Genomic DNA, 21,014 nt, shown 5'->3' with positions numbered 1-21,014 from the left:
GCAATTCGTCTGCACAAAGAGGTCATTTCTGATTTTGCAATTCGGCAATACAAGGAGGCATGAAACGGCATCTGCAAATTAGTACCCGGCAGCGCATAGCTCAACAATTTGTCAATATAAAGAGGCATCTATGATCTGTCAGTTAACAGCTCGGCAGACATATGCTGCACATACAGACAAAGAAATTTTTCTGAGAATATTAAGCCAAATAAGGTAGGTCTGTTTCCTTTAACAAAGGAGTACATGACCAGTGACTATATGCAAGAGAAAGAAAACAAACAAATAGTAACAAGAATACCCCTTGTCAACAAAAAAGAAAAAAAAACAGACGAAAGAACTAGGAGAGCCAACTGGAAGTGTCACCTCAACTATACACAAGCATCTACCTTAAAATCTTCACCGAGGTGAATTCTGAAGGCTCGATGCTACTTTCAGTTTCTCCGGATCATATTGTATTAGTCTCTGAAATATTGCTCACCGTCAGACCATAGGAGCAATGTGGATGTCAGAGATCTTTCCAGACCTTGTAGTCAGTATTTGAACTGTTGGGATTTATTGGTGTATCTTGACATCCCAAGAAGAAGGTCGGTCGCACATCCATATTGATCAATGCGTGTGCGGTTGATCTTGCGCTTGCGACAATGGCTACCTCGTCAGCAGCAATTATGGCTTCTCCGTATCCTTTATCTTTTACATCAGGATTTTCTAACTGTTTATCACGGAAAAACAACCAATCAACACTAGAGGATGTGATTATCAGGGGCTGAGTGAGTGAATGAAGAAGAGAATATCATTACCCTGAATTTTGTTTTTGCGCCCCAGATGACGAATGTTTCATTGCATGTATGGTGACGATGGTTGCCACGCAAACCACCTGGCTGGATCAGTCCCACGTGTAGTGAAAGACAGACCAACGCCCCATCTGCCACAAATTGAACACTATAATTAATGTCCAGTCAGATACTGAAAAACAGCCTGTGCTCTATTCACATCAGTCCTGCCTAAGCTGTAGAGCAAAATTCCAGGCAATCACATCCAAGTAAATATATCATTCCACAAATCCATACAAAAGAGCGTGGAATCGATGTTTCTGTATTTATGACTTCTTGTCATGTAAATATTGTTCCAGAGTGAACCCCAAGAGAAAAAAAACTTGGAGTTCTGCAGCTACAAAGTGTCACGGTCCCATAAGTTGTAGGCTAGTAATCCATGCCTAATTTTCTCCTCGTATGCAGAAGATCAGTAGAGACTTTCAATATCTACACAAATCTTTAGAACACAATCAATAGAGAGTAGAGACACTGATGGACACAACATATGAATAATAGTACTTTATTTTGAGCATGATGACACAAATTTAGAATCAAGTTGAACAAAGCAAAGTTACAACAAAACACAGAGATGAACAGCCTCAAGTTCAACATACTGGCAAACTAGACCATAGAGCAAATTCATTCTGGCTACCAGCCATACACTCGACAAAGAGTCTCAAGTTCAACACAGTAGTAACTACTCCCTCCATTCCTAAATACAAGTCTTTGTAGAGATTTCACTATGGACTACATACGGAGCAAAATGAGTGAATCCACACTCTAAAGTGCATCTACATACATCCGTATGTGGTTCATAGTGGAATCTCTCCAAAGACTTATATTTAGGAACGGAGGGAGTAGTAAGTAGTGGGAAAACAGCAGTGATGCATGGAAAGTCCTCTTTTTTCCCAGTAAGATGGGCATCTATTGATAGAACCGACAAAGGTAAAATGAAGTACAAAAGAAGGGAGATATTTGTGTAGCAGAATATTCTCCAACTTGGTTAGCTAAAAATCAATCGGTTGCTACCCCCATATTGCAAATGTTCTCTTTTGCTACCTTTTCTACTTTCGGCCGTAGGGATACATATCAGTATGATAAATAGGGACATTTGAGGAAAATAAATAAATAGATAGATGGAACTGACAATTCTGAACACAAGTCTTGATCATTGGTTGCTTGTGAAAGAAAGCTACCCATCTACTCCCTCCGTTCCAAAATAGATGACCCAACTTTGTACTAATTTTGTACTAAAGTTAGTATAAAGTTGAGTCATCTATTTTGGAACAGAGGGAGTATCTGTCTAATATATGTAGATGGAAAGCAAGTGGAACGATCCAACCACCAAAACATCTCAGTGATCACAGTTTGTTGGGCCATATGCCAAGGGGTGAACACAGAGGCACCTTGTATCAAACTCACACAAACAATGCTGCCAACGGACGTGGTACATGCCCAGTTTAACCTAGGTGCCTAATTGACAAAGCAAACCCACTTAACATTCTCCAAATAAGATTGCCACTGAGGTAACAAGATTATTTTGAAAGGTGGAAACCAAGTGCCGCTCCAAAAAGTGTTAGCCACGCGTGACAGCATGTTCGTGCCGCACTTCCACCAGTGTCATGTTCAGAACATCACTTTGTTCTTTTCTCACTATAAACTTCAAACTGAGCAAGAGTTGGAGTATCTACTACAAATATGAACTAGGCAGGCCTGGTTTCTGCAATTGATGACAGTGTTATTTATTCTACATCATCCCTGCCACATTCCAACTCTTTTATTAAAACAACTTATTGCAGCGAGCTAACAACAGACGAAAGCGGCATATGCCCAGCTCAGCCAAGGTGCCTATACTGGTTGATATAGCACACCCAGCTTAACAATCTCCAAGTAAGACTGGCACTAAGGTAGCAAGATTAATTTGAAAGGTGCAAACCAAGTGCCACTCTGAAAGGTGTTACTCCCTCCATTCCGAATTACTCGTCGCAGGTATGGATGTATCTAGATGTATTTTAGTTCTAGATACATCCATTTCTGCGACGAGTAATTTGGAACGGAGGGAGTACATCCTAAAAGGATAGCATGTTTGTGCTGCACTTCCACCAGTGACACAGTTCAGAACATCACTCTGTTCTTCTTTTCACTATAAACTTCAAACTGAGCAAGAGCTGGAGTATCTACTACAAGTATGAACTAGGCAGACCTTACTTCTGCAATTGATGACACAGTGTAATATATTTTACATCATCCCTGCCACATTCCAACTATTCTATTGAAACAATTTTTGCAGCGAGCTAACAACAAGGGAGCATAACTGGAAACGTAGAATTCGCGAGGCAAGAGGGGAGCTCACTTGGGAGGCCGGCCTCGCGGGCTGCGGCGACAGGGTCGAGTAGCCATCCGCGCTCGTCGGCGGCGATGGGGGTGGGATGGAGGGCGGCGGGGTAGCGGACGAGGTTGGCCTGAGGGTCGTGGACGACGGTGGGGCGCTGAAGGGAGGCGGAGGGGGTGGGTTGGTGGAAGTGGAGGGAGATCCAGGTGAGGAGGACGAAGAGGGAGAGCAGGAAGGGGAAGGACGCCGGCCGCTTCAGGAAGTGGAGGAGCGACGAGGGCAGCGAGGAGGACGAGGGCGCGGCGGCGGCGGGGAATGGCGGGGTCTGGGTGTTGATTTGCAGCGCGATGGCCCTCCTCGGGTTCGCCATCGACGGGCGGCGCGCAGGCCGGTGGTAAGCTGGTGGCGCCCCGACTGCCCGCCTACCGGCGGCGAGGGATCGGCGGCAGAGACTTTACCTTTTCTGTCGAGACGGGGCCGGCGAACTGTCACTGCCTCACGTGGGTTGCCATGTCATTTCGAAGGCGGATAGATAGCTGAAGATATTTCCTCCCATTCGGCCCGGATCCGGAAGATCTGAGCCATCGAACGCAGAACGGACGGCTCTCGATGGGTCCCCTTCCTATCGTCCTACGCTTATCCTCTTCCTCCTTCCTCCCCCTTCCTCCAGCCCCCAAACCGCAAAACCCAGCGGCCACCACCATGGCACCGGCCGCCATGGCGTTCCAGGCGCTCACCTTCTCGCCCCTCCACCTCCCCGCCACGCGGCGCCGGGCCCGCGTGTTCGCCGTGGCGGCCGACCAGACCCCTCCGCCCCCGCAGGCCTCCCCCTCGGAGCCGGCGAACAGCCCGAGCCGGCTCCTCCGGGAGCTCGCGCAGCGGAAGAAGGCCGTCTCGCCCAAGAAGAAGCACCCGCCGCGGCGGTTCATCCTCAAGCCGCCGCTCGACGACGAGCGCCTCACCCAGCGGTTCCTCAACAGCCCGCAGCTGTCGCTCAAGTCGCTGCCGCTGCTCTCCTCCTGCCTCCCCTCCTCGCCGCTCTCCGCCGCCGACCGCACCTGGATGGACGAGTACCTCCTCGAGGCCAAGCAGGCGCTCGGCTACCCGCTCGCCCCCTCCGAGACGCTCGGCGAGGGCGACGACTGCCCCGCGCGCCACTTCGACGTCCTCCTCTACCTCGCCTTCCAGCACCTGGACCCCTCCTCCGAGCGCACGCGCACGCGCCACGTGCGGAACGGCCACTCCAGGCTGTGGTTCCTGGGCCAGTTCGTGCTGGAGCTCGCCTTCTGCGAGTTCTTCCTGCAGAGGTACCCCAGGGAGTCCCCTGGCCCGATGCGGGAGCGGGTCTTCGCGCTCATCGGGAAGAAGATGCTGCCCAAATGGATCAAGGCGGCCAGCCTGCATAATTTGGTGTTTCCTTACGACGATTTGGATAAGATGATACGGAAGGACAGGGAACCGCCCACGAAGTAAGTCTTCAATTACTGACTGGGAATGTGCGATTTGAATTGTAGTAGAGGTATAATTCTGGTCTGGGATCATGCATTAGGACAATGCGAGCAATCAGTCAACATTCTGTTCATCAGTGTAAGAGTGAAATCGTCCATGGCACATTTGCTATTAGCATAGTATACATCTAGTTAGCACCTTATAAATTCGATAAGGAAGATAACTGCCTATGAGTTTAACACCTAAATATCAACTTGTGGGTTACTAGATATCAATGTTGTTCGCATGAGCTTGATCTGCATTCCATACTTACTCTGCTGTGGTAGTTATTTTTTTGGGAAATGTATGGGTGATTTGGTGGAGCGGTGCTAGGAGAAATTTGGTAGGGGTACATTTAACTAGTTGTTATCTTCTTGACATATTCAACATATTCAGTAAACTTGCATGTCTTGGCATAACATTAATGGTGAAAGCGAGTATTGTTAGCTTATTTTTTGGCCACTCTTTAGTTCAATGTTATATGTATGTTCTGTGGCTTTCTCAGTGAAGTTGTCTCCGTTGTTAGATGTTCTACAGCCTTGTTAACAGTCAAGTTCCCCCTACATAATCCTGTTAGATGTTGTACACTTGTACTGAATTGCATTCTTCAATCTCCTTTATTGTGTACTGCTGTGTCTCCCTTTTATGTTCTAGCTAACTTGCCGTGGAAATTTTCTTTGCATAAGAATATGGAGCACATAACCTAACTTCATAAATTCATGATAATACTAACACATTTGAAGAGTTTTCTCTTGATTGTTTGGTTTGTCAGAGCTATTTGTACTGTTAACTGGCAATCTGGAGTACATATATGGGGTAGTCTTCATTAAACTTTATGTTTGTACTTCAGGGCTGTGTTCTGGGCATTATTTGGAGCTATATATCTGTGCTTTGGAATGCCTGAAGTCTATCGTGTTCTCTTTGAGGCGTTCGGGATGGACCCTGAAGAAGAGAGCTGTCAGCCAAAACTGCGGCGTCAACTAGAAGACGTTGATTATGTTTCAGTGGAGTTTGAGAAGAGACAACTCGCATGGCAAGATGTTGCTGCCTACCGGGTATTGACCGTTCCTGCCGTTTGTCCCAAATCTTCACCGTCACTTCTTTCTATCTAGTTAACTGTTGCATGTACTGCAGCCACCAGCGGATGCCCTTTTTGCTCATCCTAGGCTTTTCCGAGCATGTGTGCCACCAGGCATGCATCGTTTCAGAGGAAACATTTGGGATTTTGATAATAGACCCAAAATCATGAACATCCTAGGATACCCCTTGCCAGCGAATGATAAAATTCCAGAAATTACAGAAGCAAGGAATATAGAACTTGGACTTGGCCTCCAGGTATTTTGACACCGCTAGTCTTTTCTCTCCTTATGGTCTTCCTTTCTAATGTTTACTTATTTCTCTGCATGCAAACATGTTTTGTGGTGCATTACTTGCTTGTCTTATCAAATCTGCTTCCTAGTTGTCCAACAACTCAAACTGTTGATATATTTCATTATTGTCTGCACATAAATCAACATGATCTGTATTGGTTTTTTACTGCAGCTGTGCTTCATGCATCCCTCAAAATACAAGTTTGAGCATCCAAGATTTTGTTTTGAGCGTCTGGAATATGTTGGTCAGAAGATCCAGGTTTGTTGCCCATCTTGTGACGTTTTCAGCATCTGACCGCTCTCCATTTGGTCAATAGTCATACTGAAGGTCTGAACTCCCTCATGATCAGGATCTAGTATTGGCAGAGAGGCTGCTCATGAAGCATCTCGACGCACCTGGCAGGTGGTTGTCAGAGAAGCATAGGAGGTTGTTGATGAACAAGTATTGCGGGCGGTACCTGCGGGACAAGCACCTTCACCACTACATTATATACGGGGAGACTGTACAGGACAGATTCGAACACAACCGCCGGCTGAGAAATCCTTCCACGACTGCTGTCCAGCAAGCGATACACGGGCTCTCGTACTGCGTCTACGGCAAGCCTGATGTGCGGCGCTTGATGTTCGAGGTGTTTGACTTCGAACAGGTCCAGCCGAAAGCTGTATGAGGAGGATATGCTCCGTGTCGGTTTGTGTTGAACTGATGACCGGCGAGATTGTCAGCGCTTGAAGGAAAAAATGCAGGGTCGTCAAAATCCTAGCGCGGGTCAGATCGCGCTCTTCCGAAGCCTGAGCCCAAAGCCGGCCCGCAGATTAAAGCAAGCACTGCCCGTCCAGCCTCTTCTGGACCCCCACAGCTCTTGTAACCTCTTGTCTTGCGTACTAGAGATAGGCAGCTGTATTAGAGATGATTAAAATTGAACGCCGTAGTTTTTTCGAAGTTACAGTTTTGAGAGTTGACTGTAAATTCCAGTTTGAGCAGAAACACAAACAGCTGCAGCTGCAGCAGCAGCGGGAAGATAGAGTTATCCGTGAGAAACATGCTTTGTAATGTTGTAGCCGAAAATGTGAATGCAACGTGTACTGCTAACGTGCAATGCCATTTGTCATATGGGTGCATAAGTTTGTTTTTTTTAACACGGTACAGTCGAAGTCGCTCGCTGGGTGCATAAGTTTATCTTGTGGAACTTGTTTGCTGCTAGCTATCCTTACTCAAGCTCTGATTTTATTCGTGTCCACTCAACCATGGACATCATATAAGAGGCAATGTGCCAGGAGGGCCGTTTTGGTTTTAGGGTGCATATGCTCTCTAATGAATAGTAAATTCAAAATAAATAGTAAATAAAATTTAATAATTCTATTTTTAAATGTTCTTGTTAGTGTAAGAAGCGTGCTTGACAATTTTCATGTGAAACGGGGTGATAGTGCTTCGTCGGTGAAAAAAACATAAGTAAGTGTAAATTTGGAGGTAACATTTGTCATCCGACTTTTTTTTGGCACATATCAAATACTTAAGCTTTCCTCCCAAAAATTTGCAGGTAGCATTTTGGTGTGACGAAAAACACATCTATTTTTTTTACATTTGCAAAAAACATTTTTGGTGGGCAGGATATGCTCCCAAGAGCCGAATTGGATTTCCACAATGTGGCAGTCTCTACAGTTTGACACCTGATCGGTTCTTCCGGGCGAGATGAAAAATTGCTTCTTCTTTTTTTAGAAAAAGATGAAAAAAATAGTCTAAACACACTCTTTTTTTAAATGCTGATGCCATGCTTTGCAAATGCGATTGTTCACACCAGCAATTGTTCAGCCAGTTTCAAAAAAAAAACAATTGTTCATCCTCCCCGCAAAAAAGAAAAAACGTATCACTACAGCCCAATACGAACGGGCCGCCTTGCACCGGACTCGCGGACCAGGCTTCGACCCTTCATCTTGCATCGCGCACGCCCGACTGCCCGAGGAAAACCCAAACCCTGAACCCTAGCTAGCTCGGCCGCCTCCTTCTCTTCCGGCCTCCCCTCTCCTCGCCGCGTAGCCCCTCCCAAATCCGATCCTCCGCCGATTCGCTCGTTCTTCCGGGAGAGGCGCAGCGAGGACGAAGATGTCGTCCCTGCGGAACTCGATTCCGCGGCGGGCTCACAAGGAGCGCGCCCAGCCGTAAGTCCCTCCTCCCCTTGCGCGACGCTTCCCGCTTCCCCTCGAGCCTCACGGGCTCGCCTCCCACGGCGCGGCCGCCGCCGCCATCGGAGCCCTGCGGCTCTTCTGGGGGCGTCTCCGTGTTGGACCTTCCTCTCGCGTCTGCGCCGATTTGCGGACTGATTCTGGAATTCGCATTGGTGTTGCAGGGAGTCGCGGAAGAAGTACGGGCTTCTGGAGAAGCACAAGGACCATATCCTCCGCGCCAGGGCCTACCAGCGCAAGGAGGATTTCATCAGGGTATTGCTTCTGTTCCTCCCCGAGTTGGGACTCTTGTGTGTCATTCCTTCTCTTCACCTATGTCATGCGATGTGCCCCCTTCAACTGTCTCTAGTTCCTTTGTTTTGCCAACACTGGCCGAAAATCGAATTGAGCTCAACCCAAGCACACCCTTATTAGGACCTAGGAGAGCTCAGGGGGGCATTTTCTTTTGTTTATTTGGTACATACCTGGGATGTTTATCATAGCTATCATATAGCTAACCTATGGTCCTTGTTGTTATCTGGTAAATACAGAATCTGAAGGAGAAGGCATTGTTCAAGAACCCAGATGAGTTCTATTTCAAGATGATCAACAGTAAAACCGTGGATGGAATCCATAGGCCCAAGTACGTTATAGAGTAGTTTACTCTGGCAGTTCGAACCTTGGTATATTCTACGTGTTGATTTGGATTGTCATGTACCTTTTATTAGGCCTGAAGCAAATAATAAGTACACCGAAGAGGAACGTATGCTCTTGAAGCATAAAGACATGGGATACATCTTTCAGGCCATTCAAAGTGAAAGAAAGGTTTGTGGTGACTTTGAAATATTCAAAACAAATGAGTACTTTGTTTTTTGTGGCTAAATCCTATATTTCTGATCCAATTTTAATGTCACACCTTTGACTGTAGAAAGTTGAACGATTGAGCTCAACCCTTCACGCAGTGGATGACAAGCGTTCAAACAAGCACATTTACTTTGCGGAAGACAGGTATAAATGTTGCATTCTTGCTTCTTACCATTTTTCAGTTTTGAATTTAATTTTTTAAGATTCATTTATGAATCGCTGGCTAGCTACCTAAGATTTTTTAAATATTGAGATGATTAGCTGTTTCATTTCAGAGAAGAAGCCAAAGAAATACGATCTAGGATAGGTGAAAGCAGCAGCGCACCTCAATTTGGTAACATCCCTTCTCGTATAAAGAGGTAGTGTGCTGTTCTTTTGGGAATATGATTTTGTGTTATATATGTGGCTACTGTGATTAATGTTATACTTGGAAAGGATAGCTTTCATTTATCGGTTTATTAGTGAATGAATATTACACCTGTTCCTTTGGTCTTTACTCTCGTCAAAATACCTGCTCTTTATTATTGAGACCTGAGAGTTTGGGTGTTTTGGTGATTTAGTTCATGCTATTCATGGTTGATGTGGGTGTGAATGTTAATGCATTCAGCAAATTACTCAGTCGTAATGGCTTGGATGTGGGATGGGATTTTTTTTCTCTAGCTCAAAGCATGATATTGATTCTTGGGCACATTAGTGCATCAGGTGCTGCCTGATAAACTTATATACCGTCAAATTCTTTATAGGAAAACAGCTTCCTCCTACAAGGAGTTAGAAAGCAGGAAAGAAAGGGTTAAGAATCTTGAGAAATTGTATGCGGACATGGCCTTGCAAAAAGAACTGAAGGTGTGTTTTCTCTGATGAATTAGAATATTTATTTTGCTTTGGTGAAGTCGGTATAATCCCTTCAGTGACTGAACCATAAAATGTTATGTTATTTTGTGAAAATAATGGCCTTGCAAAAAGAACTGAAGGTGTGTTTTCTCTGATGAATTAGAATATTTATTTTGCTTTGGTGAAGTCGGTATAATACCTTCAGTGACTGAACCATAAAATGTTATGTTATTTGTGAAAATAATGTAAAAAATACAACTCAGTTGAACCAGTTCAGATTTTGTCATCAACCGATGTCTCAAGCAGCCTAAAGTCAAAATCTTCAAAAGAACTGGCTTATGAAATTTTGATGGTCACGTCGATAGTACAGTGGTACTGTTTTTGTTGTCAAGTTTGAAGTTACTGAAGTTGTTTAATACTGGGGCAGAAACCTGGACGCAAAAGGAAGCTCCGTGAAGAAGAGATTTTAAATTCAACATCACAGCCTGTTTACAAGTGGCGTGCGCAAAGGAAGCGGTGAGACGCTTTTAGTTTTTATTACCTTGTTTAAAAAAATGTTTTGTTTTCTTGCTGACCTGTCAATTTACTCACCGTTGTTCGCTAAACTTCAGATGATAGGAATGGCGAAAGCTGGACAATTGGGAACAGACAAGCTGGTGCTTGAAGAGTTTCACTTCCCTGTGACATTGCCCTTGCCCTTCCACAACCCCATCCATTGCTTTCAGATACCTTTATAACCTTTGCCTGGTGATATTTGTGGATCCTATGCCGGAGACCATGTACTGCTATTAGTCTATTACCATATGTTAATTTCTCGAAATGTTAAGTGATCAGAGTCACCATGTAGGAACAATTTTGATGGATATAGTTGAAATCATGCCTGTGTTATCAAGATATTTGTGATAGAATTTCAGCTGTTTAAGTTGCATTCCACGATTCGAAAACAGAGGCAAATTGTCAGAGTTGCCTTGTATTTTTGCTGCAAGAAAATGGACAACACCATTGTGTTTTCCATTCAAATCCTGGCCATCCAATTTTCATCAAATGGTCAACAGGTGATGTAATGCATATACTTTTGCTCAGACACAAGTTGGTAATGCAGAGGATCCTCTTGCCACAAGATGTATGCGAGGATCCACATAATACACCAACCCACAATCGATATATTTTGTTTATTCAACTAAGCTGGAGAGTCGCACCTTTACAAGCAGCATCTTGTTCTTCCCCAAAATAAAAGGAAATAAACAAGGAAATCATTGTGAGCAATGTGATTCACATGATAGACTCCAGCCGTCCGGTTCATCCAGCTGCAATTCATCGATTGGTGATTGTTTGAGAATCAAGTGCTGTTATACCTTGAAACGACGTGTTCTGCAATTGCCAAGCTTGATGTCAAACCAGGGGATTCTATACCAAACAAGTTAACCAGCCCAGGAATACCGTGGACTTCCTCCCCCTGCAGTAGTCAGGAGTGTTCAGCTTCACGGGTTTGTTGATACTTGACAGTGAAAAGTAAACTTTCAAGCTGATATATGAGAACTATGTTAAATCAGATAATAACCTGAATAACAAAATCTGAAGGGCGCTGTCCCGGGCCAGAAAGCTTTGGTCGGATCCCAGAATAACCAGGCTCCAAAGAACCATCCTTGAGATTTGGAAAATACTTCCTTATCACAGAGTAAAATCCAGAACATCTGGTGGGGTTCACTGAGTAATCAAACCTGATGTACACAGATGCTAAAAGTCACACACCATCTTAGCTTTTTCAAGAAGAGGAAACTATTTTCATATTAACCAGTTAATATTAGGCAGCAACTGTGGTAACTTTATTTTTAAATATTGGACACCACTAGAACGTTTGTAACTCCATCAATTTCAGCGATGTGTATAACAAGTAAAAAAGATCATATATAATTAAACTGAACAAGCAAGTATTTGCAATGGCTTACCTATTCAGGAAACATGACATGTCATCCATTTTACCATCTAACCATTCAACATCTGGTCCAAATTTGACAAGGCCATTTAAGTCTAGTGTGACATGGACCCCTATGCCACCATCCTCTGGTAGAGGGTATATTAAGTGGCTGAAAGGACTCTTGGTTTGTGAGAGAGTGAAGTAACATCCACGGGCATAGTAAGCCGGGGGCACAAATGCTTGGTCAAGGCCATCAAGTCTTTTGGCAAGTGGAATTGCACTCAAACCTGCTGCATTTATCAGAAGTTTTGGAAGCAAAACAATCTGTGGGGGTACAGGAGAGCCTATAGACTGATTCTCCAGCTCTTTGCTTTCAGAAATATGAAGCTCGATCCCTTCATCTCCAACATGCCCACTGATGACTGCTGTGTTATATGATATGGTTGCGCCTAGGTTTTCAGCATCAGCCTGCATCACAAGAAAAGGAAATCACATGACAGTATGAGAAGATTTAGAGTTTTGCATGATGCAACACGATGAAGTGGACTAACATAAAATGAACATAATATAGCTGTGTACAGGAAAGACGCATGGGGAATATTTTTGGATTATCAGGCCTCAACCTTCCAAACATTGCTGCGAGCTCATTTGAGAAGGAAAACGAAAGAAAGGAACATCAACATATCTTAACTAGTTAAAATTGCTTCGATAGTGCAGAGGCCCTCTACGTAGCGCTATTTCAGTTATCTATACAGTTTTTTCATTCTTGGAGAGTGTGAAAAGGGACCTTTCAAATAATTGAATCATTTAGAGGATTATAGCAGGCAAAATAAACAATGCAAAGACAAAAATGGTAAGAATCAAGAACAGATTAGCCAAGTACCAAAAGGGAGAGCATGAATGAATGCGAGTCAACAATCCCAGTACTAGGTGATAGTAAAGCTTTCAAACAACGCAGTTCAGGTTCCATCTCCACGGCCTGAGAACCTTCCATCATCTGAAGATCATTCACCCCATTGTCTTTAGCGCTCTTGAGGAGCATGTCCAGCTTTGCAGTCTCTGCAACACCAGTAGCAACGATAAGTTTGCCGAGCCGTTTATGGGGGATTGCTCGTTCTGTGCAGTACTTGTAGAGCATTTCCCTTCCTCTTACACAAAGATTAGCCTACAAAAACATTCCGTAGGAGAAAAATCTATAATTAATTTCAGCATGGCAAGAAAGCACTTTGGTAATTCATCAAATAGAATAGGACAGAAGAAGGGATCATTATACTATTAAGAATGCCATAGATGGACAGAAGGGGAAAATGAAGTAATGAACTGTGATTCTACAAGTGCACTCAGCATTGGAGACAGTATATATATACCTCAAAAGTATCAACGGGAATATTGCTACTGCAATGTGCAAAACTGAAAATAACACAAAGCAGGGAAGAAGATTACTATTTGCCCGATGAATTATATGTGTTTTATTTTCAGCAATAGTATTTGTATACCAATCTCAAACTCTAAGGACACAGACACCTAAGAGACTGAGATGCTAAAATACTAATGTCAACTGTCCAATACTCCAATGTGGTCACTGGTGAGAACTGACTGAACTGAACTGAAATATCACAGAAAGCTAGTAGAATCCTTGTGCACGAACTCGTAGATTATACGGCTTGGCCGGGAAGGGGCAGCGCACCTTGAGGCTGCGGGGAGGGTAGTAGATGCCGGCGTGGATGACCTCGCTGTTGCGGGAGCTGGTGCCGGTGCCGAAGCTGGAGGCCGCCTCGACCACCACCACCTCGCGCCCGGCCATGGCAAGCGCGCGCGCCACCGCGAGGCCGACCGCGCCGGCGCCCACCACGACCGCGTCCGCCGCCTCCCGGGGGGTTCCGGCGGCGAACTGGGCGAGACCTCGCCGGCGGCAGGCCCACGACAAGCGCCGCAGCGGAAGCATCACGGCCGGCCCGGCTGCGGGGAGCGAGTTGGGGTCCGACCCTTGCCCGGTGGCACCGGTCGATCACTCTCAGCGAGGCCGCTCCAATCGCCCAAAGCCTAGCCCGATCGTGTCTGCCTGTTTCATCTCATATCGAAATGGTGTCTAAAAAAAAAACTCATATCGAAATAATTGCCCCAGCAACTTTTTCTGAAGGAAATCACTGTCACTGGTACTTCTTTCCCTGTAAAGATAGTAGTTTCACTCGTACATTGAAGATGCTTTTGAGACAAACTTACACATGATTTTTAACTGTCCAACTTGAATATTTTTCAAGATACTATCAGCAGAGGTCAACTCCAAAAGGATAGGGAGTATAAAATGCCAGCGACAGCCATCCGTTTACTTCAATTGTTTTGGTTGGCATGTTTTTTTGAAACAAGGCAAGAGATTTGCCATTTTCATTGATTAAGAAGAAGAGAATTGTCCGGTTAATTGACGGAAAGCCGGACTAAAACCGATACAACTCAACCCACATGACATGGGCACCACCGGCCAACCTGGCCACCGACATGGGATCATAGAGCTACAAACAGCTGCACAGAAAACCATGATGGCACATGCCAACAGAAGGCCACACGCGTGAACAACCGACAGCTCCGACTTTGACGATGATCATCACAAGGGAAATATGCAGGACTTGCGCCGTCCGTGCCCTCCGAAACCGACCACCGAGCGCCTGTCATCGTCACCGCCTGGACACACTCCACCGCAGCTCCGACTTCAAAGCAACCAAGCAACCAGCGGAAGAGCACCTCGGACACGCCGGGAAGATCCGACTACCAAAGCCCGAGCCGCGACCAAAGCTCCTCTCGAAGCCATCATCGTTGCCAAACAGAAATCCACGCCCCCGAAATGGCCGCCTCAGCAAACTACGCGGCGAAGATGCCGCAAACCACGCGGCGAAGATGCCGCCATCCACTGGTCTTCAGGTTGTGGCCGGCTCCGAGACGATGCCCCCAAGGAGGAAGAAGACGTGAAGGCGCCTTCATCGCCCGATCCTGAAGACCTGAGGTTTCTCTCCGAAGTCAAGGCCGCGGGGAGGGAGGAGGAGCACCACACAATAGCAACACTTCCAAGAAAGAGCACGACGCCCACGGACGTCGCCGTCGCCCGATCCGGCAAAGGCCGGACACAGGATTTCTCTCGGAGATGCTCAACCACCACTTGTCCGCATCAACGCAACCAACAAACCCCATCCTGCCAAGGCCAACCTCGCACTGGTCGTGGGATCCCACGACCCACCACGCCCAGACGCGCGCACCACCCCCCAGCCGAAGCCGCTTCCACCAAATCCGGGGCCGCCGCCCCGGCAGCCTCCACCATGCCGCCAGCCACGCCGGGCTAGCAAGCCGGCCAGCACCGCAGCACCAGGCAAGGAGGGGGGCCGCCACCCCACCCCATCTCACCGAGCAGAGTTGCCAGGCCGAAACCCAAGCACATCTGCCACAGCCACAATAGCAGCCGGGGCGGCGCCGCCGAAGAGCCAGGAGCCTCCGGCCGCAGCCCCAACCGCCGGATCCATGCTGCCAAGAGCCGCCAGAGCACCTCCACCATCCGGATCCACTCCGTCAGATCGGGGCCCGCCGCCCCATCGAGCCGCCCGAGCCCCGCTGCCACCGCCGAGCCGCCGAACCACTGCAGGTCGCCAAGCCGCAGCAGGACCACCGCCTCCACGCCAGGGCACAAGGCTGCTCGCCGACGCCAGCCGCTGCCCAACGCCACGAGATCCCCATCCTGCAGCGCCCGCCAGCGCGAGAGGAGACCCCGCCGCCGCCCACTCCGCACGAGCTTTGCCCGCGGGAGGCACCGGCGACGGCGAGGGGGCGGAGGGGATCAAGGGGCCGAGCGCCTCGGTGGCTGGGGTCGCCGCCCGTGCCGCCCCTGGGGCCGGAGCGACGCGGGGGCAAAGCCCGAGAGACCTTCACTTACTTTCCCTTTGGTTGGCATGTTATGTTGGCACCGCTATAAGAATTTAATTTGATTTGATATATACTTCAGGTCAGAAAAGAGGTTGGAAGTCTGCCAGCTACTCTTTGCTTGGACATCTCACACCAATGTCATATCAGCCCTACATCAGTTATCCACCAGCTAGAATGCTACTCGTAGATCTAATTGATGTATTGCACGAGCAAGCAAGCAAAAAGTGCCATTGCCATAATAGAGATGAGTAGATGACAATACCATTTGAGTCGTGACACATAGGCAATCTTATGTTTTACATTCACAGGCAGAAAGCATCGTTCTGCTACACAACATACAACAACTCAACTTCCCTGCTGAGAGCAAGGCACACATGACACATGGCATGACAGCGCTATGTAGGGAGGAACATTACAAAGTGGCAAACTGCGGACCTAACAATCTATATCACCCCGATCTCCGGTAAACCTTGTACGCCCGTTACTTCCTAGCATTTTCCACCTTCCCGTAGCCGTTTAGCAGTTGGTTTCATATACAGCCAGGCCTTGTAGCTCTGGGCCTTCCAAGCGTGGGTTCCTCTCGAAGCTGCACATAAAACAGAACGCCCACACTTGTCAACAAATGGCTCGACAAACGGAACAATGTAATGGTGGTGAGAACATGAACTGGAAAGTGGAGGCTGGATACAAATAAAAAATGCATCATTATAGAAGGAAAACATAATGGTTGAGAGTACGAGGCTACGGCATTATGTTCCCACTAGGCTAAAAAAGTTATCCATGTCCTTTGGTTCTCTAAACATATCGAATACTGAAAAGAGAACTGACAGAAAGGGATGAAAAAGAAAACACTAGGGCGACAAAGGAAGTGCTTGGAATGGGTCAACTAAACTATGCTCGAATCCACAGCAGCACAAATTGGTGATAAAAAGCCTCTCATTCCTGCACTCAAGCGTTTGGATGATGCCCTTCCAGAATGATAAGATTATACCCTTCCATATCAGAAACAGTGACTACCCAACCCACAAAAAAAGAAAGAAATACCCACCTTATCACGGAAACAGTCAGCCAAATTAATTTTGCAAATAAAGAAGCATCCAAACATAGATGTGTAACTAAAGAAGTGTGAGGAGCCGACGAGAAAATGCATGTGATTTTAGGATCCACATATTGGCCGGTCAAATAATCACAGGAGTGATTTAATTTGCTTTCACAAGTATTGGTTAAGAGACACACATCCTAAAATTAAAGGCAGAATCTCTTATATTCTTTGAAGTTCTCATTAGTTTGAAACTTCTATTATGGGCATATCTTGAAAATCTCCATGTCGCAGCACATTAAAAAAGGCAAGCAGACTTACTTGCTGAGAGGAATGTGCTCAAATGGTCCAGTCGTGGGAATTGTTCCACACAGATTATTACCAGAAACATCACTGTAAAACAATGAAGCCAAAATTATCACAAGGCAAATTCACGTGGAGCCAACTGCACTCGGCATTGGAAGTGAAACTGTACTTACACAACTTTGAGGCTAGATATTCCAGCCAGCTCCCTTGGAATTGGTCCAGTCAAACGATTGCCGTTGAGCCGCCTATAAAAGCACAACCGTATGTTAAGCATAAAATACAGAACTATAGTATTACATCTGTACATAGCACCTACAAACGGATATCCTAGCACAACCCGGCACCATTAGAACAATACAGAATGTTCATCTTCAGCATAATCAGCAATAAATCCGCATTCAGTTGCTAATATGTGATAACTATTTCATATGTAGAGAGTATTTCAAGGCATGAAACTTACAAGAATACAAGGGACTTTAACTTCCCAAGTGTTGGAGGTATAGTCCCTGAAACATTGTTCTTGTACAAGTCCAAGCTAATTAGGTTCTTCAAATCACCAAGTTCCGACGGGATCGTTCCTTCAATATTATTTTTGTAAAGTTCCCTGTTGCAACACTAATAGTCAATACAACTTCTTTGCATTGAGATGAATAATCAGTAATATTGAACACTAAACAGGAATTTTGATACATCAGGCCTAAACATCATCAAAACAAACTCTAAAGAAATAGAACATAAACAAAATGCACCAACAACAACAATGGAAATGAATCCCACACAGCAGTTGAAAATAGGATAATGTGCATTAGGTATTCAGTTACACAACGTACTGAAAAGGTTCTGGAGGACATCGATGAAGGACAGAAAATAGCATCATATCTACTTGTTTAACCTAAGAAGACATGTGATGGTTGTATAATACTATAATGGAAGCCTTGGTTAGCTCCTTTTATATCTGAATATCTTTAAGATCTCTTTATCATCATAGCAGGTTAATCCATGTCCCTAATATTCATTTTTGCTTTCAAGTTCCGCTACAAACTCAGGATTCCATTAGCTTAATTAGCATAGGTTGTAGTACTGTAAAGCTACTATATTATGTGAAACGGCTTAATACATAGGATTTAAACTGAAAAAAGAACCAATCTAAATTATAAGTTGGAAGTTCAAACAAATTTACACCTGGAGGCTGGAACATATGCCATTCTAAATCACATGATGCAGGTTAAAACTGTCTCTTGTAGGATATATCCCATCTATGGAGAAGCGCACATGATTTGGTAGTTACAAGAGCCACATCTCAGACCAAATAACAAATCAATCAGCACTAAGTTGATGTTTTGCAAATTGCAACTTACATGGAACACATCATCTACTTCAATGGATATAACATATTTTGCAGATGATGGAACTTATGTGTAAACAGTTGTGAACAAAAGTAGTACAGTAGGTTTGAGCTTACTACTGAGAGAAACTAGCAATAAGAACCAAATCACGTGAAAGAAGAACTTACAGGTATTGCAAATGCTCCAATTTACCAAGCTCGGGCACCAGATGACCAGATAAGTTCAAATTACCAAGATCTCTGTAAGAGGGGGTATTTGAACAGAACAATCAGATGAAGATATTCTTGTAAAATTTTGATCTCATATGCAAATACAAGAAATCATCAATAGCTTTTCTCCAAAAAAAGAAGAATAATTTGCATGTACGCACTTTTCATATATACAGCAAAGAAATATGTTACTCTCTCCGATCCATATCAATTGCCGCTGATTTGGTACTGTACAACTTTGTACTAAATCAGCGACAACTAATATGGTACTAAATCAACAATAATTAATATGGTACTAAATCAGCGACAATTAATATGAATCGGAGGGAGTATAGTGAATCAGCGACTATTTTTAGAAACTAAGAGTTATTATTTGGAAAGATATGGCATGCAGAAAAAAATGTAAAAAAAATAAGCAGCTTTGCTAAAGCACATCTAGATGTGCTCTAAGTATTGCACATCTAAGTCCTATGTCATTGATTTCACGCTAAGATTCGTGCGAGCATTTTCTTTTACATTTTTTCCTTTTCTTTCTAGTTTGATTGAGTCACTTAGATGTGCAATAACTAGAGCACATGTAGATGCACACCTAGACAGAAATTCAGGCATACAATGTTTCATCCGAAATCCCAAGGAACACTGGCAAGCACTAGGCAGTGAAAATTCATGGAGAACACAAGCAACACCAACTATCCCAGCACAGTAACTTATTTTCTCCGCCCTTTTTTACTTTATTTCCCTTTTTTCAGTCTAAAGGGTTTAACTTCTCCAGTCTTGGGAAACTTGAACCTTATTGCCCCAAGCAACAAAACAGACTTGAGAACACTTGCTCAAACAGATTAATTTCCAATCAGACTCTTGTTTTGATTCACGCAGGACCATACCCACTCTTCGTCGCCAACAATAATCCACCAGACTAAATCCTCAAGTACGCAGATGCGCCTAACACTAGTCTGTCCTGCCGGGAACAAATTATAGCTAGGAATCAACACATCCGCTGCAAAATCGCTTGCTCTCCAAAGACGCGGGCCTGGCGGGCCTGGCTATCAGAATCCCCATCCCCATACACAAACAGAAACGAAAGGGCGAGCAAGAGAGGGGAGCTCACGCACAGGCGGGTGACGCGGTTGTCGCGGTCGCAGGTGACGTGGAACCAGGTGCAGGGGTTGACGAGGGTGGGGTCCCAGCTCTGCAGCACGCCGCCGGGGTCCCGCAGGCTGCGGCGCAGCGCCGAGAGCGCGTCGCCCTCGGAGTTGGCCCCCGCCAGCGCGACCGCGAGCGCCGCGACGAGGGCCAGGCCCAGGGCTCCGGCCGCCATGGGGAGATCCGCCGCCGGATCTGGACGCGGTTGGTCTTGGGTGGCCGCTCGCACGCGGGTGGGGAAAGGGGGAAGAGGATGGAAGCAGCGATGTGTCTGCCCCGATCCAGTGCGGCTGCTGCCGACGCCTCCCGCTTTTGTATTGCTCGGCGTGTGCGGTGGTAAAAGTCAGTGGGAGGAGTAGTGGAGCGGCCGGGCCGGACCGAGTTCGGTGGGTTGGGTCGGGCTCGTGGGCCATGCTCGCGAGTGGAAAGCCAGCGAGGAATTCGTTGACTTCAGTCAGTCTTGTGCTAGGCTGTTCTCTGTCTCTTTTTTTTTTTTGCCTTTTCTTTTCGTACTCTTCTAGGCTGCTATAGGTGTGAATCTTCTCGATTCCAAGGGGAAAAAACCGCCTGAAGTCCTGAACCTGATTGGCCGGAACCGAGCTTCTTCGCTAAGCCAGTTATTTAGTCCTGCGGTGACGGAGATGTGCTAAACAAAGAGACCCCGGTTGTGTTAGCCCTCGGCTGCTTTCATTTCATCCTAGCGTCGTTTTAAAATCCCCTTCCCAGTCTTTGTCTCTGTAGGTTGAAGATGTAGAAAGTAGAAACATATTCGGTCATTTTACTACATGCGTATCATACTTTTTCTTGGCTCCAATTCCTTTGCACTAGTTTACACACTGCTGCATTTCCACTACTATGAAAAGGAAAGCGACAAGAGCTGAGAAGATTCCATGTCACGCACTGGCGCGTGTGTGGTGGCATCGACATGTCCACGTCATGGTCCACTCGCTGGTTTCGCGGGGTTTGCTTCCTCGCTTTTCTACACGCCTTGCCATCCGCCTCCGACAGGCACGACGGGCTCGAGACTTGACGGCCTCTGCTTTTCCGTTTTCCTATTGTCGTCGTTGCCGCTGCTTCCGCATACGGCATACCCGGCCTTTGTGAAGCGGGTTCCGTCTATCTTTGATTCGGAGCACCGCTGTGTGGACAAATCGAGTGTTCGGCCTAACTTCGGAACCTTGGAAAGGCTCTGAATAGCGAATTCAGAAACACCGCTGCATAAAGTGCACTAAAAATAAAGAAAGGCTATTGAGCAATTTTTGGTGGTTAAACTTTAATCTAGTTTAGTAA

The 21,014-nt window shown here is 45.9% G+C and overlaps 5 protein-coding genes across 6 annotated transcripts; 2 read left to right on the top strand and 3 right to left on the bottom strand.

The window, feature by feature from the left end:
* Positions 1-142: 142 nt before the first annotated feature.
* LOC119269336 lies at positions 143-3,679 on the bottom strand. Its single transcript, XM_037551137.1, has 3 exons — positions 3,166-3,679; positions 798-922; positions 143-709 (listed from the first exon to the last, which is right to left on the bottom strand). The coding sequence occupies exons 1-3, from the start codon at positions 3,512-3,514 to the stop codon at positions 506-508; spliced, it is 678 nt and encodes a 225-aa protein (XP_037407034.1). The 5' UTR covers positions 3,515-3,679; the 3' UTR covers positions 143-505.
* A 122-nt stretch (positions 3,680-3,801) lies between these two features.
* Positions 3,802-7,121, top strand: LOC119269332 (ribonuclease III domain-containing protein RNC1, chloroplastic-like). Its single transcript, XM_037551132.1, has 5 exons — positions 3,802-4,613; positions 5,483-5,687; positions 5,767-5,967; positions 6,175-6,261; positions 6,353-7,121. Exons 1-5 carry the CDS (start codon positions 3,847-3,849, stop codon positions 6,668-6,670), a joined length of 1,578 nt encoding a protein of 525 aa, XP_037407029.1. The 5' UTR covers positions 3,802-3,846; the 3' UTR covers positions 6,671-7,121.
* An 828-nt stretch (positions 7,122-7,949) lies between these two features.
* LOC119269335 (probable U3 small nucleolar RNA-associated protein 11) lies at positions 7,950-10,753 on the top strand. Of its 2 annotated transcripts, XM_037551135.1 has the most exons (9): positions 7,950-8,159; positions 8,348-8,438; positions 8,714-8,805; positions 8,891-8,987; positions 9,091-9,170; positions 9,302-9,385; positions 9,770-9,869; positions 10,285-10,373; positions 10,469-10,753. In XM_037551135.1, the coding sequence occupies exons 1-9, from the start codon at positions 8,104-8,106 to the stop codon at positions 10,470-10,472; spliced, it is 693 nt and encodes a 230-aa protein (XP_037407032.1). In that variant the 5' UTR covers positions 7,950-8,103; the 3' UTR covers positions 10,473-10,753. The 2 variants fall into 2 exon arrangements, with proteins under 2 accessions (XP_037407032.1, XP_037407033.1); XM_037551136.1 differs by lacking the exon at positions 10,469-10,753 and having other exon boundaries at positions 10,285-10,377.
* Positions 10,754-10,891: 138 nt separating this feature from the next.
* On the bottom strand, positions 10,892-13,783 carry LOC119269333 (L-2-hydroxyglutarate dehydrogenase, mitochondrial-like). Its single transcript, XM_037551133.1, has 5 exons — positions 13,463-13,783; positions 12,659-12,940; positions 11,807-12,243; positions 11,419-11,578; positions 10,892-11,313 (listed from the first exon to the last, which is right to left on the bottom strand). The coding sequence occupies exons 1-5, from the start codon at positions 13,718-13,720 to the stop codon at positions 11,197-11,199; spliced, it is 1,254 nt and encodes a 417-aa protein (XP_037407030.1). The 5' UTR covers positions 13,721-13,783; the 3' UTR covers positions 10,892-11,196.
* A 2,112-nt stretch (positions 13,784-15,895) lies between these two features.
* LOC119269337 (leucine-rich repeat protein 1) lies at positions 15,896-20,014 on the bottom strand. The gene is made up of 6 exons (XM_037551138.1): positions 19,694-20,014; positions 18,540-18,611; positions 17,487-17,630; positions 17,200-17,271; positions 17,042-17,113; positions 15,896-16,267 (listed from the first exon to the last, which is right to left on the bottom strand). Exons 1-6 carry the CDS (start codon positions 19,897-19,899, stop codon positions 16,198-16,200), a joined length of 636 nt encoding a protein of 211 aa, XP_037407035.1. The 5' UTR covers positions 19,900-20,014; the 3' UTR covers positions 15,896-16,197.
* Between the last annotated feature and the right edge of the window lie 1,000 nt (positions 20,015-21,014).

The sequence above is a fragment of the Triticum dicoccoides genome, chromosome 3A (assembly GCF_002162155.2).
Source record: "Triticum dicoccoides isolate Atlit2015 ecotype Zavitan chromosome 3A, WEW_v2.0, whole genome shotgun sequence".
NCBI classification, from domain to species: Eukaryota; Viridiplantae; Streptophyta; class Magnoliopsida; order Poales; family Poaceae; genus Triticum; species Triticum dicoccoides.
Note: the sequence above shows the minus strand (reverse complement) of the source record. Positions and strands in the feature narration are given on the sequence as shown.